The sequence below is a fragment of the Lithobates pipiens genome, unplaced genomic scaffold (assembly GCF_037356315.1).
Source record: "Lithobates pipiens isolate NorthernLeopardFrog02 unplaced genomic scaffold, aLitPip1_a1.2 Scaffold_22, whole genome shotgun sequence".
In the NCBI taxonomy this organism is placed as follows: Eukaryota; Metazoa; Chordata; class Amphibia; order Anura; family Ranidae; genus Lithobates; species Lithobates pipiens.
Genome location: NW_027507784.1, coordinates 100,533,276 through 100,547,884, shown reverse-complemented (window position 1 = coordinate 100,547,884; position 14,609 = coordinate 100,533,276). Strand labels below are relative to the sequence as shown.

Sequence of the window (14,609 nt, the reverse complement as noted above, 5' to 3'; positions counted from 1 at the left end):
TGTGAAAAGGGCCTTAGGCCCCATTCACATGGGCGCCTTCATTGCGCTGAATACACTTGCTCATTGTGGGACCGATCCACTGATCCCCGCTGAAACAGGCAGATGACAGGTCCGTGTCTGCTCCGCGATGGGGCAATCGGATGGAAATGGACCGCCTGTGCAGCAATATGAAGATCCACGGCTTCCTTTATTCCTAGTATACGATCCTTCATGTCTCCCACATATAGAAGAAGAAAGCTTTCATAGTGTAATACCGTTTTTGTGTGTTAAAAGCTAGTGTACAAAAAAATAGGAAGCCAGGATAATCCACAATCCATGGCTTTGACCAGAAGTGATGCAAAGATGTTCAGAAACTCCGCCCTGCGTGTTTCATCATCAAGACGTCATCTGGCTCCAGAGGACGTCCTGATGCGAGTTTATTACCCTGCTTACCTTTGTGTCACCCGCAAAGACTGAGACTGAACTCGTTATCCCATACTACATATCATTTGTGAATATTTTGAATAGAAGACAGAACCTTGGCGTACCCGTTCACTACTCCAGGCCAATCTGAGTACATGTTATTTATTACTACCCTTTGGACCCATCCCTGTTACCAGTCTTTTAGCCAAGCACAAACCCTATTGGTTCAAGCCTGCGGACCACAGCTTGTAAACTAAGCGTTTATGGGGGGCTGTATCAAATGCTTTTTGTAAAGTCCAGAAACACCACATCCACAGGCCTCCCTCCATCTAGATGGCTGCTTACTTCCTCATAGAATGTTAGCAGATTGGTCTGGCAGGAACATCCTCTCATAAACCCATGCTGATTACCACTAATGATATTCTTCTCAGTAAAGCTTTGGATATAATCCCTAATCATCCCCTCCAATAATTTGCCCACTATTGATGTTAGGCTGACTGGCTTATAATTCCCAGGAATATATGTCTCTGCCCTTTTTTGAATATTGGTACCACGTTCAGCTGTAAACAGCATAGGTATGAACTACCATTCAATTATGTCTGTATGTGCTTAGCTTCTGTAATGGCATCACATACCTGAACCTCACTCCACACATTTTACTATAGGGAAGACTTTATCAGAAGTGTTAAAGTCCTGATGAAGTCTGGCATAAGATGAAACAAGCGTGCAAGAGAGGGTGGCTACGTTTCTATAAACAGGGAGACCATGGAGAACAACCATAGCCACCCTCTAACAGGAATTCGAGTAGAAAAAAAAAAAGAATCTGGAGTTTTGGAGCAGCAGTAGAGTGCACTTTTTTGAGTTAAAGTGCAAAAATTTACAATTAGGACACTTAGCTGTCCAGGGATCCTCACCCAAGCTGATTCTTGAACTGGCTCTCGGGTGCTCGTGCCACCATCTTGGGTAAGGAAAACCGGGAGGGAAGCCTTGTGGCTTCACTCCCGGTTTCCTACTGTGCATGCGCGAATCATACGTGCTTTCTCAATGGGCCAGCTGTGGTGCAAACCGAACTTCAGGCTTAGTTCTCTGTGGCAAACTCAGCAGGAAATGGGAGCAGGTACCTGTCAAAACCAGGTTACAATGTGCCAAAATGTGGCACTGGGGGGGGGGGGGGGGGGAGCAGACAAGTGGAACTTCTTTTGGGTTGAGCTCCGCTTTAAGAATACCTGCTTGGATATTTTTTTTAGACAGTTTATTGATACTTTTAACATACAAATTAAGTAAAGCATTTTATTCGATTCTAAACAAAAATGGCTAAATTGCCCCACTCTCTACCTCCGAAATCAGAATAAAATTTGACATTCCTGGAAATTAAAAGCACAATATTCTGAGATTTTAATTTCAATATGCTATTAAAAAGCACAGCCAGATAGTTTGAATGCTTTTTATTTTAAAATACTCTTTGCTAACAATTTAGCCTTTTACAAGAGATAGTAATTGTCACAAGGGCTGGAGCTGGTGGAAGGGGAAGATGAATGGGACCTTTGTATGGTCTGGGATGGCAGTCAGTGCTAAAGAGACAAGCAACAGTGGCCAGTGATGGATTAGAGGCCAGGTACAGTCATATCAAAGCACTGATTTGGAACAATGCCCCCTCCCCCTCAACTCTGATAATTAAAAGATAAGAAACATCTCTGATCCAAAAAGATCTTTTCTGAGCCAATGAAAATATTTGCACACACATTTATCTGCAAAGAGGAAGTTCAGGAAAATATAAACACAAATGTCTTTTGATACACTTTTTTTTATTTATTTTTTTTAAAGAATATAAAAGTCTTATTTTTGTTAATACTAGTATAACTCTACGAAATGTACCTACCTACCTACCCATATATTCAGCTCTCTGAATCCTCTGTGCATCAGAAATAAGGTCACCCGAGGAACTGGCAGAAAAGTCACCCAGTCACATTCTATGAAACAAATATTATTATTCTAACATATTTCAGGCACTGGGGCTCTAGGTGTATAAGGCAGGGGAGGATTGATTTATAGTTTAACTACTTGCTGTCCAGCATACATATATATATGTCCAGGATCATGGGTGAAGCTGCTGGCAATCGGCTTTCTTGTGACAGTGATCCAGGCAGATCTACAGCTGCCTGTTTACTTTTACAGCGACATGGGTTTCAGAACCAGAGAGCATCTGATCAAAACAGATGTGTGTTGGTTCAGCCATCCTGGAAGGCAGGGGAGACATCACGAGTTTAACAAACTCCTGATGTCTCCATAGAGCAGTGGTCATCAACCCTGTCCTCAGGGTCCACTAACAGGCCAGGTTTTATGTATTACCTTGGGAGAGATTCAGACTAGAATACTGCAATCATTGAGCATCAAATTACATCACCTGTGATATATTTTAGTTATCTTGCAAACCTGGCCTGTTAGTGGGCCCTGAGGACAGGGTTGATGATGACCACTGCCATAGAGTACCTGTCACTGTCCAATGCTAAGGGGATTTGTTCACTCCTTATGATAGCAATTAAGTTAAATGAAAACAAATAAAAAAAAGTGTAAAAACAAATGTTAATAAAATAAATAAATGTGCGGCATCAAAAATTAGCAAACACCATCATTTTATTCTTCAGCGCCTTTGCTTTTACAAAATACAAATCCAATTCCCCAAAAATTGGGGTACTGTGTAAAATCTACATAAAACCAGAATGCAACGATTCGCAAAACTCATAAACCCATATATGATTCACAATAGTAAAACACATAACATTTTTAAACTGAGAAAACTTACAATTTTAAGAAAAAAAAATAAGGCAATTTTCAAATTGATGGCAGCAACACATCTTATGCCATATACACACGGCCGATTTTTCCATCAGAATAAACTGATGGTTTTTCAGACAGCGTTCTTCTGAAACAGACTTGCCTACACACGATCACACCAAAGTCTGATCGTCTAGAACACAGTGACGTACAATGGGACTAGAAAAAGGAAGTTCAATAGCCAGTAGCCAATAGCTGCCCTTGCGTCATCTTTGGTCTGTCCGAACAGCATACAGATGAACGGTTTTCGCGATAGGAATTGATTCCGTCAGAAAGATTTAAAACATGTTCTATTTCTAGGTCCATCAGAATTTTCGGAAAAAAAAAGTCCGATGAGGCCTACACACGATCGGAATATCTGATGAAAAGATTCCATCTGACTTCATCTTCCGGAAAGTCCGACTGTATGTACACGGCATAAGACACATCCACTACTAAGAGATGTCAACTGCTGCCTCCTGAGCTTTCAACTCAAATCCTGAAGAAAACGAGAAGCTGAGCATTGGGGCGGTGTGGGAGTGGGTAACACTTTCACCTAGGAGTAAAAGTAAAAGGGTGGCTGGTTCGAATCCCAACCACGACACTACCTACCTGGAGTTTGCATGTTCTCACTGTGCCTACGTGGGTTTCCTCTGGGTTCCCCCACTTTCCTTCCACACTCCAAAGTCATGCTGGTAGGTTAATTGGCTTCTGTCGAAAAAATTGGCCCTAGTATATGAATGTGAGTTGGGGACCTTGGATTGTGGGCTCCTTGAGGGTCGGGACCGATGTGAGTGTGTACTTACAGAGGGTTGAATTGGATGGACTGGTGTCTTTATTCAACCTTACTAACTATGTAATTATCAATTATACAATGGATTTGCCATCCAGATCTACCAAGAACTGTCACAAATCACCTTGTAACATAAAAGATCACTGCAAGGTAGCCTGAAGGAATGAAATATTGTCTACCACTGGTGTTTTTTAAATCGTCTGCGATCCCCAAACTCTCAAAACCCCACTATCCTGTAGCATATCATGCAACAAACGTGGTCAGTAAAACTAAAGGTGTCCGTTATCTTCTCTAAACTTGTCCATTTCCAGATAGAAGATCCCGCTAGCTGACCCAGAAGGATGCTACCTTTTTTTGAAGGGTAAACTACACAATATTCCTGTAACTTTGACCAACATATATTGCCCTGAATCCAAGTATGCCATGTTTTTCCGCAGCATGAATGCGATGCTACAGGGTTTTGCATTAGGGATGATCATCCTGGGAGGCAATTTTATTGTCCCACTAAACCCATTACTTCACTCCTCTAACAGGAAATCCTCACTTCCCTACTGGACAGATTAAGCAGGAGCTCTAACAACTAGCCCTCCATCATACCTGCCATTTTGTTAACTCGAACACAAAAGATTGACCTTTTTTTCGCAACACATAAAGACAGTGCTGGGACAAGGTCTTCTAGAGCCAAGGGCAAACATGTCAAAGATGTATGAGTATTAGGTGGCAACAAAGATCCTCCTCTACAAAAAAAAAACTGAGCACTAATCCCTTTCACTACCCCTAAGCATAATTTTCCCTCCTCCTAGTACAAATCATTCCCCCTGCTGAAATCCACCCTCCCAGCACAAATCCCCCCCCCAAAAAAAAAAAATCACCCCTCCTAGCACAAATTCTCTACCCCTAAAAATTCCCAATTTCCCCTCCCAGTACACATCTTCTCAACCCCCCCCCCCCCAGCAAAAATCCCCCCAAATCCTCTCTCTAAGCACAAATCTTTTCTCATTCCCCTTCCCCACACAAAGCCCCCTAAATTAACACTCTTAGCATACCCCCACAAATTTCCCCTCCTAGAACAATACTTACCCTCTGCCACCCTCCAAGTTCCCCCTTGCAACAAAAATCCCCTCCCCCCAATCTCCTTGCCCCCTTCACCTCACATGATACAGCAGTGCCCAGGGCAGCCGTCCCTTCTGCCCCCCCCCCCCCCCCTGTCCCTGCCCTGCATAAAGACACATGGTTGGACTATTTATTTTTCATGCAATGTGACTTACCAAAAATCCACTTAGTCACCAAAGAAGCTAGGACACTATCAGACCATGCCCCAGCAACACTGTCCCTTGCCTTCTCCCATTCTGACCCCGTTTTAAAGATAAGGAGATTGAAACCATCCCTGTTAGCACAATTGTCGCATGTCTCGCACATACAACATGAACTGGTTGAATATTTTCGACTTAAAGTGTTACTAAACCCAGTAGTATTAAAATAGTTCATCCGCTCCCCACAGTGCCCACAGCTTATAAGTCTTCTTTTTACATGAAAATATTGCCAGTATATACCTTTTTGGGTGATCTGTATACCACGTTTACATCATAAACTGCACAGTTTTTTCAGAAAGTTCAAAAAGAAGGAGATTTTCACTGAAGCCTGTATATTCACGCCCACATGTGTGATGTCAATATCATGTGACCTGGCTTTCTCTGAGAACAAGTAACTTCTCTCCAGCATAAAAGACCCAACTGAGCATGTGCAGGTCGGCTACCCTGCCTGTGTTAGCTGGCCTTCCCCAGATAGACATTGCAGGGGGGGGGAGAAGATCTGTGCATACAGGATAAAACAGCCTTTTTACACAATGCAGAGGATTAACCCCTTAAGTATACAGACAGATTTTACAGTTGTGGGTTTAGTAAAGTGTTAAGAATATACCATATACAATACCCCTTCTGCCCTAGGAAGCACACAAAAGTGTCATTATAAGGGAACTTTTCAAACTGCAAGCCGAAAATCGAAAACAAATTTCATCTCTTCCGGCACAAATCTCCCATTATGCATTCCTAAATAAGCATTCAATACTACACTACTTGGCAGTCCTTGTAGAGCTTAGACAAGAACTTCTCTGCTTTACAGGCCAACAAATCAAAATGAGCCTACACCCTCCGCAGTAAGTTCTTCTACAAGAATGAAAACAAAAGCGGTAAAACAAAAGCGGTAAAACAAAAGCGGTAAAACAAAAGCGGTAAACACATGGCTCAATCCTTACACGCCAATATAGCTGCTCATACAGTAGAATTCATCAGGGACTAAACACAGCGATCGCAAATCAGTTCAGGGTCTACGATTAAAGTCTCTACGAGTTTCGGCAGTTACTAGACTCAGTGGGGTTGATTTATTAAAACTAGAGTGCAAAATCTGATGCAGCTCTGCATATAAACCAATTAGCTTCCATGTTTTTTTCAAAGCTTATTTGAACAAGATTGGCTACCATGCACAGCTACACCAGATTTTGCACTGTCCAGTTTTAGTAAATCTCCCCCAATGTCCCCCTGCAACCATAGACCTGAGAGGATATCGGCTTTTCTTTCACTATATGCCCCCCCCCCCTACATTTTCAGATTCTACTGCCAAAGCATCACCATTTACCCGTGAAAAAGCTAAGTAAGCGATCTTGCAACTCAAAGTGGGGAAAAGCCCAGGCCCTGATGGCCTCAACCCCCACTATTACAAGACCCTTGCAGAAATCGTTATACCTAAATTTATAAAAGGATTTGACCCATCAGACCATGTTCCCTACCCTGCCAGACACTTACTTGAAGCTCACATTTTGGTTATACTGAAAGAAGGCATAGATCCTGCCCTCTGTTCGAGCTATCGGGCAATTTCTTTATTAAAACGCTGGCGTGAAAATCCACACCAAGACCCTTGCCAACAGACTGCAAACTCCACTCCCAATCTTTATATCCCTCAACCAGGTAGGCTTCGCCTGAGTCAAAAATTTAAAGACAATATCATTAAAGTTATTAATGTTAAAGAGGAAGTAAACCCTGGTGGGTTTTACTTCCTCTTTATTTCCCAGAAAAGGTAATACATAATGGGCTACTGTGCATCGCATAGTTGCCCATTATGTGTCACTTACCTGAAACCGAAGCCTGTGATGTCACCATTGTCCCCACTAGCAGGGAGCGTCCATCTTCGCCCCTATTCCTTTGAGGGCCGGAACACTCCAGCTCTGTGACTGGCCGGAGTCGCATTCATATGGGAGCCACCAGTCACGGCATGATCCCTATTAGAAACGGCACGATGTGCCCTTTCTACAGTGCGCATGCACCATAGACATCGGCTTTTTTGTAAATATCTGCTAAACCGTGGAAGTTTAGGAGATATTTCAAGCACCTACAGGTAAGGTCTTAATATAGGCTTACCTGTAGGTAAACATGGTTGTACAGGGTGTACAACCACTTTAATTACTGGGCTTCTACCAAAGACATACCCACTTTTCCCTCTCCGCCAACGCTGAGAAGGTGTTTGACAGAGTGGCCTGGAACTATGCTTAACTTTACAGCATCTAGGTTTGTTACCCAAAATACTTTTGCGCACTGACATTCTGTACACAAACCTGACCACCAGAGTATGGGTTAACGGCCACCTATCGGACTCCTTGTCCTTACGCACCAGGCCCCCCTCCTGAACCTTTATCACATTCTAGTCTAAGCCCTTGTACACATGGTCGGAGATTCTGACAACCATATCCGTCGGATTTTGTCCGACAGATTTTGTCCGAAACTGTTGCATACACACGGTTGGACAAAGTTGTCGGAAAATCCGACGTGATGACGTTCTTTCGTTACGACGGAACTACGTTCAGGCTAGTAGCTAATAGCTTTGGTGTAGGAATTTGATCTGAGCATGCGTGGCACTTTGTCCAATCGGAATTCTCTACACATGATCGGAGTATGTCCGATCGGAGCATTTTGTCGGAAAATTTTACAGGCAAGTTGGAAAAGTTGGTCCATCGGATACTCCGACAGAAACAGTCCGATGCAGACCATACACAGTCGGAATATCCGACAAAATGGTCCGATCGGAAACATTCCGTCGGAATCTCCGACCGTTGGTACAAGGGCTTAAAGCTTCTTTCTCATCTCCTCAGACAACTCTCCTTTGCTTTCTCTAGTCCATATTCACTTTGATACAAGTGATGTTAACAAGCGGCAGTGACTACTTTTCTCCATCTAAATAGACCGATGACAAGAAGGAAGACTTGTGGTACCGATTAAAGAAAAGTTTGTATAAAAGGTCATTATAATGCAATTATTTCTAATCTTTTCTAGAAGTGCCAACCTATCTAAGCCATTTTAGGATACCTTTACACAATAAGCAATAGCGTATCTCCTTTCACACTTTCATTGCTTTATTTTATGACATACGGTTAGTTTAAAATATATTGAACCAATTTTCTTTATTTTTCGAGAGCTACCAACAAATCTGTCCAGGTCATCTTTGAATATCCTTGTACAATAAGGGCCAGTTCCCACCATGAATTGCACAGGAACGCGCTGTGGGGGAGATTTACTAAAACTGATGTACTCAGAATCTGGTGCATGGTAACCAATCAGGTTCTAACTTCAGCTTGTTCAATTAACCACTTGACTGCCAGAAGATTTACCTCCTTATTTTTGCGATGCGGCACTGTTACTTTAACTGACAACTGCGCGGTTATGCAACGGTGTACCCAAATAAAATGTATGTCATTTTTTTCCCACAAAGAGCTTTCTTTCGATGGTATTTGATCACTTCTGTGTTTTTTTTTGTTTTTTTTTTGCACTATAAACAAAAAAAAACCCAATATTTTTTACTTTCTGCTATAAAACATATCCAATATTTTTTTTTTCTAATTTCTTCATCAATGTAGGCCAATATGTATTGTGCTAAGTGATTTTGGTATAAAAAAAAAAATCCAAATAATTGTATATTGAGTCGTTTGCACAAAAGTTATAGCATCCACAAATTATGGGATATATTTATTTTTTAACTAGTAATGGCGGAGATCGGTGACTTACAGCAGGACTGCGATATTGTGGTGGACATTCTGACACTGACACTTTTTTGGGGACCAGTGACACTAATACAGTGATCACTGCTAAAATATCCACTGTCACTGTATTAATGACACTGGCTAAGAAGGGGTTAAACATCAGTGGTGATCAGAGGGTTAACTGAGTTCCTAGTCAGTGTTTTAGTGTACTGTGGGAGGTTCTTTTACTAGGGGGAAGAGATGGGATTTGCTCCTTGCTTTGCAGAAACACAAATTCCATCCCTTCCCTCCTGTCATAATGGCGATCTGCCTTGTTTAAATAGGCAGACCACTGTTCTGTGTCTTTCTATCTTCACAGTCAGCTGGTGTCCGCGGACATCAAACCAGCAGGTCCTGCAGATCAGCTAATTATACAAATCGGGAGTGACCCGCCACCGGCGAGCATGCGCGCCCTCTACCCAGAAGTGTCGAATCACGTATATATACACACACATGTGATCTGGCACACAGATGCTGCCCTGTAGCAGTAAAATTGCTATAGGGCAGACCTGAACCAGTTAAACTTTGACAATAAAGCCTGGAAGCTGATTGGTTATAACGCAAAGCTGCACCAGATTTTGCATCATGGCATTTTAGTAAATAACACCCTGTGTGTTCCTGTGCAATTCACTTGCTGAGTGCAGTTCGATTTCAGACCGTTCATTTGAATGGGCGGAAATTGCATCTGACCATAGCAAAAGTAGTGCATGCACTACTTTATAAAACGCAGAACAAACGGATCACTTGGTATATCTGTATCATGTGATCCGGTGCAGGCAAATGCGTTGCTTTAGCAAACTGTGTCAATAGCATTGCACTCATACCTGCTGCAGATTATAAATGCAGTGAGTTTTTAACAGGCAAGGAACACAGAATTCCTGCACCGCATTCCAGTGTATACTGGCCCTAAGCAATAATTTATCTCCTTTCACACTTTCTTGGCTTTACTCTAGCATAGCGAAGGCAAATTTTTTTAATGTCAGGAGGAATGGAGTATTGTTTTAAACTGCTGTAAGGGTACCAACAAATCTGTCCAGGTCTGTATACATGTATACACACATACAAATACTGTAAAAAGACACATATATAGTAAAACCTTGGTTTGAAAGCGTTTTGCAAGACAAGCAACATTTTTTAATTCATTTTGACTTGATATACAAATATCGTCATGTCACAACTGAGTATATAAGAGAAGAGAGGTGCCTCTAAGTGTAGCAATATGGTTCCATTTAACCACCTGACACGGCCGAATGATGGCCACAGCGCGGATGTGAATTCCCGGGAGGACGTCATATGATGGCCTTCTCTGCGCACGCTCCCCCTATAGAATTGGCAGCAATAAGAAAGAAAAAAAATTGTCAAAAAAACACAGTGCGGGGTCCCCCCGCACCCCAACCCATACCATGCCCTTCGGCCCAAATATTTTTTTTTTAAATGGCGTGGGGTCCCCTTTAAAATCCATACCAGACCCTTATCCGAGCATGCAGCCCAGTGGGTCTGGAAAGGGAGGGGACAGACAAGCGTTGCAGCCCCCCCCCCCCCTCTTGAATCATACCAGACCACATGCCCTCAACATGGGAGGGGTGCTTTAGGACAGGGGGGGGGCTCTACCCCCCCACCCCAAAGCACCTTGTCCCCATGGACACACACAGCCCAGCTAGGGATTGAGCCTGCACAAGTGCCCCCTTAGCAAGTGGGTTGCAATGGAGGCACTTGGAAGGGGGGGGGCCAAGAGCACCGGCAGGGGCCCCATGCAGGGAGGATTTGGGCTGTTCTGTGCAAAACCATTGCCTTAATATAGGCTTACCTATAGGTAAAAATCATGCATGGTGTTAAAGCGGAGGTCCACCCTAAAGTGGACCTTCCGCTCATTGGAATCCCCCCCCCCCTCGGCGCAACAATTGGCACCTTTCAGGGGGGAGGGGGGTGCAGGTACCTGTACAGTACAGGTATCTGCACCCACTTCCGGGATATCGCTCTGCGGAAAGGGGCGTAGATTCTGCAGAATCTACGCCCCTTTCCGAAAGTCCCCCGCTGCCTGCTGGGAAACACACAGATCCCAGAGGCAGCGGGTCCATCCTTATTGCGCAGCGCGACTCGCGCATGCGCAGTAGGGAACCGGGAAATGAAACCGAAAGGCTCCACTTCCTGATTCCCATACCCAAGATGGCGGCGGCAGCACCCGAGAGATGATCGAGAGATCGGGTGCCGACATTGCGGGCGCGCTGGGCGGGCAAGTGTCCTTATTTTAAAAGTCAGCAGCTGCAGTATTTGTAGCTGCTGGCTTTTAAAAAAAAAAAAAAAACGGCGGAACTCCCGGCGGACTCCCGCTTTAACTCCCATTTTAAACTCAGCGTGGCTCTGCCTGCATAGCTGTGTCATCCATTCCATTAATGGAGATACTACAAGTCCCATCTACCACTATGGGACACACAACGGTGATGTCACCACAATCGCAGCCCCATAACGCAAGGTCTGCAAGTGCAGGCTCACACCAGAGTGTGTGCATGTTAGTGAGTCAGTTGAACATTAAGTTGGAAGCAATGAAGATAACAAATGGGGTGACCCACTCCGAGGCCGCCGCAAGAAGCCAAGAGCAGATCATCCCATGTTAAAGCATACAGTACTGAGACGAAACTCAAGAAAAATAAATAAAAGGACCGTTATATCCTATAAAGCATGAACCAACAACACAGTAACATGGTATATAAGAGAGCTAAAATATTACAAAAACAGTGAAAAATAGACAGAAGAGATGGGCCACAAAGCCCCAGAAAGGAAGGAGGAAAGAAAGAGGCCACGCGGTGTACAAAAGGTGATTAAGGAGCGGCTTAACTGCATTAAATGTACCCAGAGTATTCCGCAATCTAGCCATAGATAAGCCATAAGATCCTCCAGTCTGACTTCTCTAACCTGTTGTAGAAGGGCAGAAAATGTCGGGGGGGGGGGGGGGGGGGGCTCTGCTTCTATCGAGCAGAGATTAAGCATGTAATCGCTATGCGTCATCAATTCTTTTAGGGATGTTCCTAGCTCCATTGGGGAGGCCCATAAAACGTGTCAAGCGGATCGTTTTTGACCGCCCATTTTCTTTTATGGACTGCCAAACACGTGGAAATGTGTGGGGAAAGTTTGACAGAAGCGACTTTTTAAATCGTGCCACACCAAACCGCATGGTACTACGGCATCACACGTTTTAATGGCTGCAATGTGCACGTTTGCTAGCTGCATTTGGGATGTCATTAACAATTAAGAGCACCCCGCGCCTGTTTAACTAGGGATGTGTGTTCTTGTGAGGTGCAGCAAATGCCATGCAGAAACATGGGCCTGAACTCCGTACACACCTGGGGGAGACACTACAACAGCCTGTACAGTGCGCTTATCTTGATTGCAAAGTTCTGCAGGCCTGAGTGCAAAAATATAATAAACGCAGATTTCTGATGGCCTGTCGCTGCAATTATGACATTAGCTGGTAGACTGTGCCTCCTGGGAGCTGCACTGACATTATCTGGTAGACTGTGCCTCCTGGGAGCTGCACTGACATTATCTGGTAGACTGTGCCTCCTGGGAGCTGCACTGACATTATCTGGTGGACCGTGCCTCCTGGGAGCAGCACCTACATTATCTGCTGGACCGTGCCTCCTGGAAGCAGCACTGACATTATCTGCTGGACCGTGCATCCTGGGAGCAGCACTGACATTATCTGGTGGACTATGCCTGGGAGCAGCACTGACATATCTGGTGGACCGTGCCTGGGAGCAGCACTGACATATCTGGTGGACCGTGCCTGGGAGCAGCACTGACATATCTGGTGGACCGTGCCTGGGAGCAGCACTGACATATCTGGTGGACCGTGCCTGGGAGCAGCACTGACATATCTGGTGGACCGTGCCTGGGAGCAGCACTGACATATCTGGTGGACCGTGCCTGGGAGCAGCACTGACATATCTGGTGGACCTTGCCTGGGAGCAGCACTGACATTATCTGGTGGACCTTGCCTGGGAGCAGCACTGACATTATCTGGTGGACCGTGCTTCCTGGGAGCAGCACTGACATCATCTGGTGGACCTTGCCTGGGAGCAGCACTGACATTATCTGGTGGACCGTGCTTCCTGGGAGCAGCACTGACATCATCTGGTGGACCTTGCCTGAGAGCAGCACTGACATTATCTGGTGGACCGTGCCTCCTGGGAGCTGCACTGACATTATCTGGTGGACCGTGCCTGAGCAGCACTGACATTATCTGGTGGACCGTGCCTGAGCAGCACTGACATTATCTGGTGGACCGTGCCTGGGAGCAGCACTGACATTATCTGGTGGACCGTGCCTGGGAGCAGCACTGACATTATCTGGTGGACCGTGCCTGGGAGCAGCACTGACATTATCTGGTGGACCGTGCCTGGGAGCAGCACTGACATTATCTGGTGGACGATAAACAACAATGAAATGTGCTACTACCCCAAATTAATGAAACTCCTCCTGAGCCGTCGGGTGCAGGATGTGCAGTTGCTCAGCTGCCAAAGTGATGAATGGATAAAGGACATTCCGCAACTCCATTCATGCTCTTTATATCAGTCCAAATTTATTATATCTCCATAAATATAAAAGTACAGCAGAGGTAGACACGATTCAGCCACAGCGGCCTTGTTCACAACATGTACGGAGTTGCGGATTGTCCTTTATCCATTATCTGGTGGACTGTGCCTGGGAACTGCACCGACATTATCTGGTGGACCTTGCCTGGGTGCTGCACCGACATTATCTGGTGGGCCGTGCCTGGGTGCTGCACTGACATTGGTGGGCCATGCCTGGGTGCTGCACTGACATTGGTGGGCCGTGCCTGGGTGCTGCACTGACATTGGTGGGCCGTGCCTGGGTGCTGTACTGACATTGGTGGACTGTGCCTGGCTGGAAGCTGCACTGACATTATTTATGGAACCCCCATAATGACAGGCGAGATGCCTACAAACCGCTGCATGTACACAGCTACAGAGCCGATATTACAGTATAAAGTATATGAAGAGTAAAGTGTCCGGCATGCAGCAAGTATGTGACATTAGGTGAGTGGACACAGGCACACATTCCGGCTCCTTCCCGAGTTCCCGCTCTGCTGGAACTATTTATCCACAACATGCCGGAATGTGACCCCTCCGCCGCCTCTTACCTCTCTGCACAATACAGCGGAGTGCTCTACACGCCGGCATCGTGATCAGCGCCTCCAGTCAGATGTCGTCACGTGCTACAGACCCGTTTCGGCCGATTGGCTATTACTCACTGGCGGAAGACCTATCTTTAGCGCTGGGCACCGCCCACTAGTGGGCAAATCTGGCGCCAGCGACGGAGCTGAACTGAGCCAAAAAACTGAAACGCGAAGTCTGTGTGCTGTGTCAGTGATGAGATGTGTGATCGGTTATGTAAAATATCTTAGGATCCTTACTCCCTCATATGATCGCTGCTGATATCACGTCATCTATTTTTAGTAAATTGCACGTCTCTTTGGAATCTGTATTGGAAGATAAGCCCAAAATCCAGCACCTT

At 45.1% G+C, this 14,609-nt stretch overlaps 1 protein-coding gene across 2 annotated transcripts in view; it reads right to left on the bottom strand.

Annotated features, from left to right (window-relative positions):
- Positions 1 to 14,329, bottom strand: part of METAP1D (methionyl aminopeptidase type 1D, mitochondrial) — a 333,044-nt gene extending 318,715 nt beyond the window's left edge. For both annotated transcript variants that reach the window (XM_077448002.1, XM_077448003.1), the window contains exon 1: positions 14,236 to 14,329. In XM_077448002.1, the coding sequence (XP_077304128.1) occupies positions 14,236 to 14,275 (40 nt within the window). In that variant the 5' untranslated portion in view covers positions 14,276 to 14,329. The remainder of the gene's footprint in view (positions 1 to 14,235) is intronic.
- Positions 14,330 to 14,609: the final 280 nt, after the last annotated feature.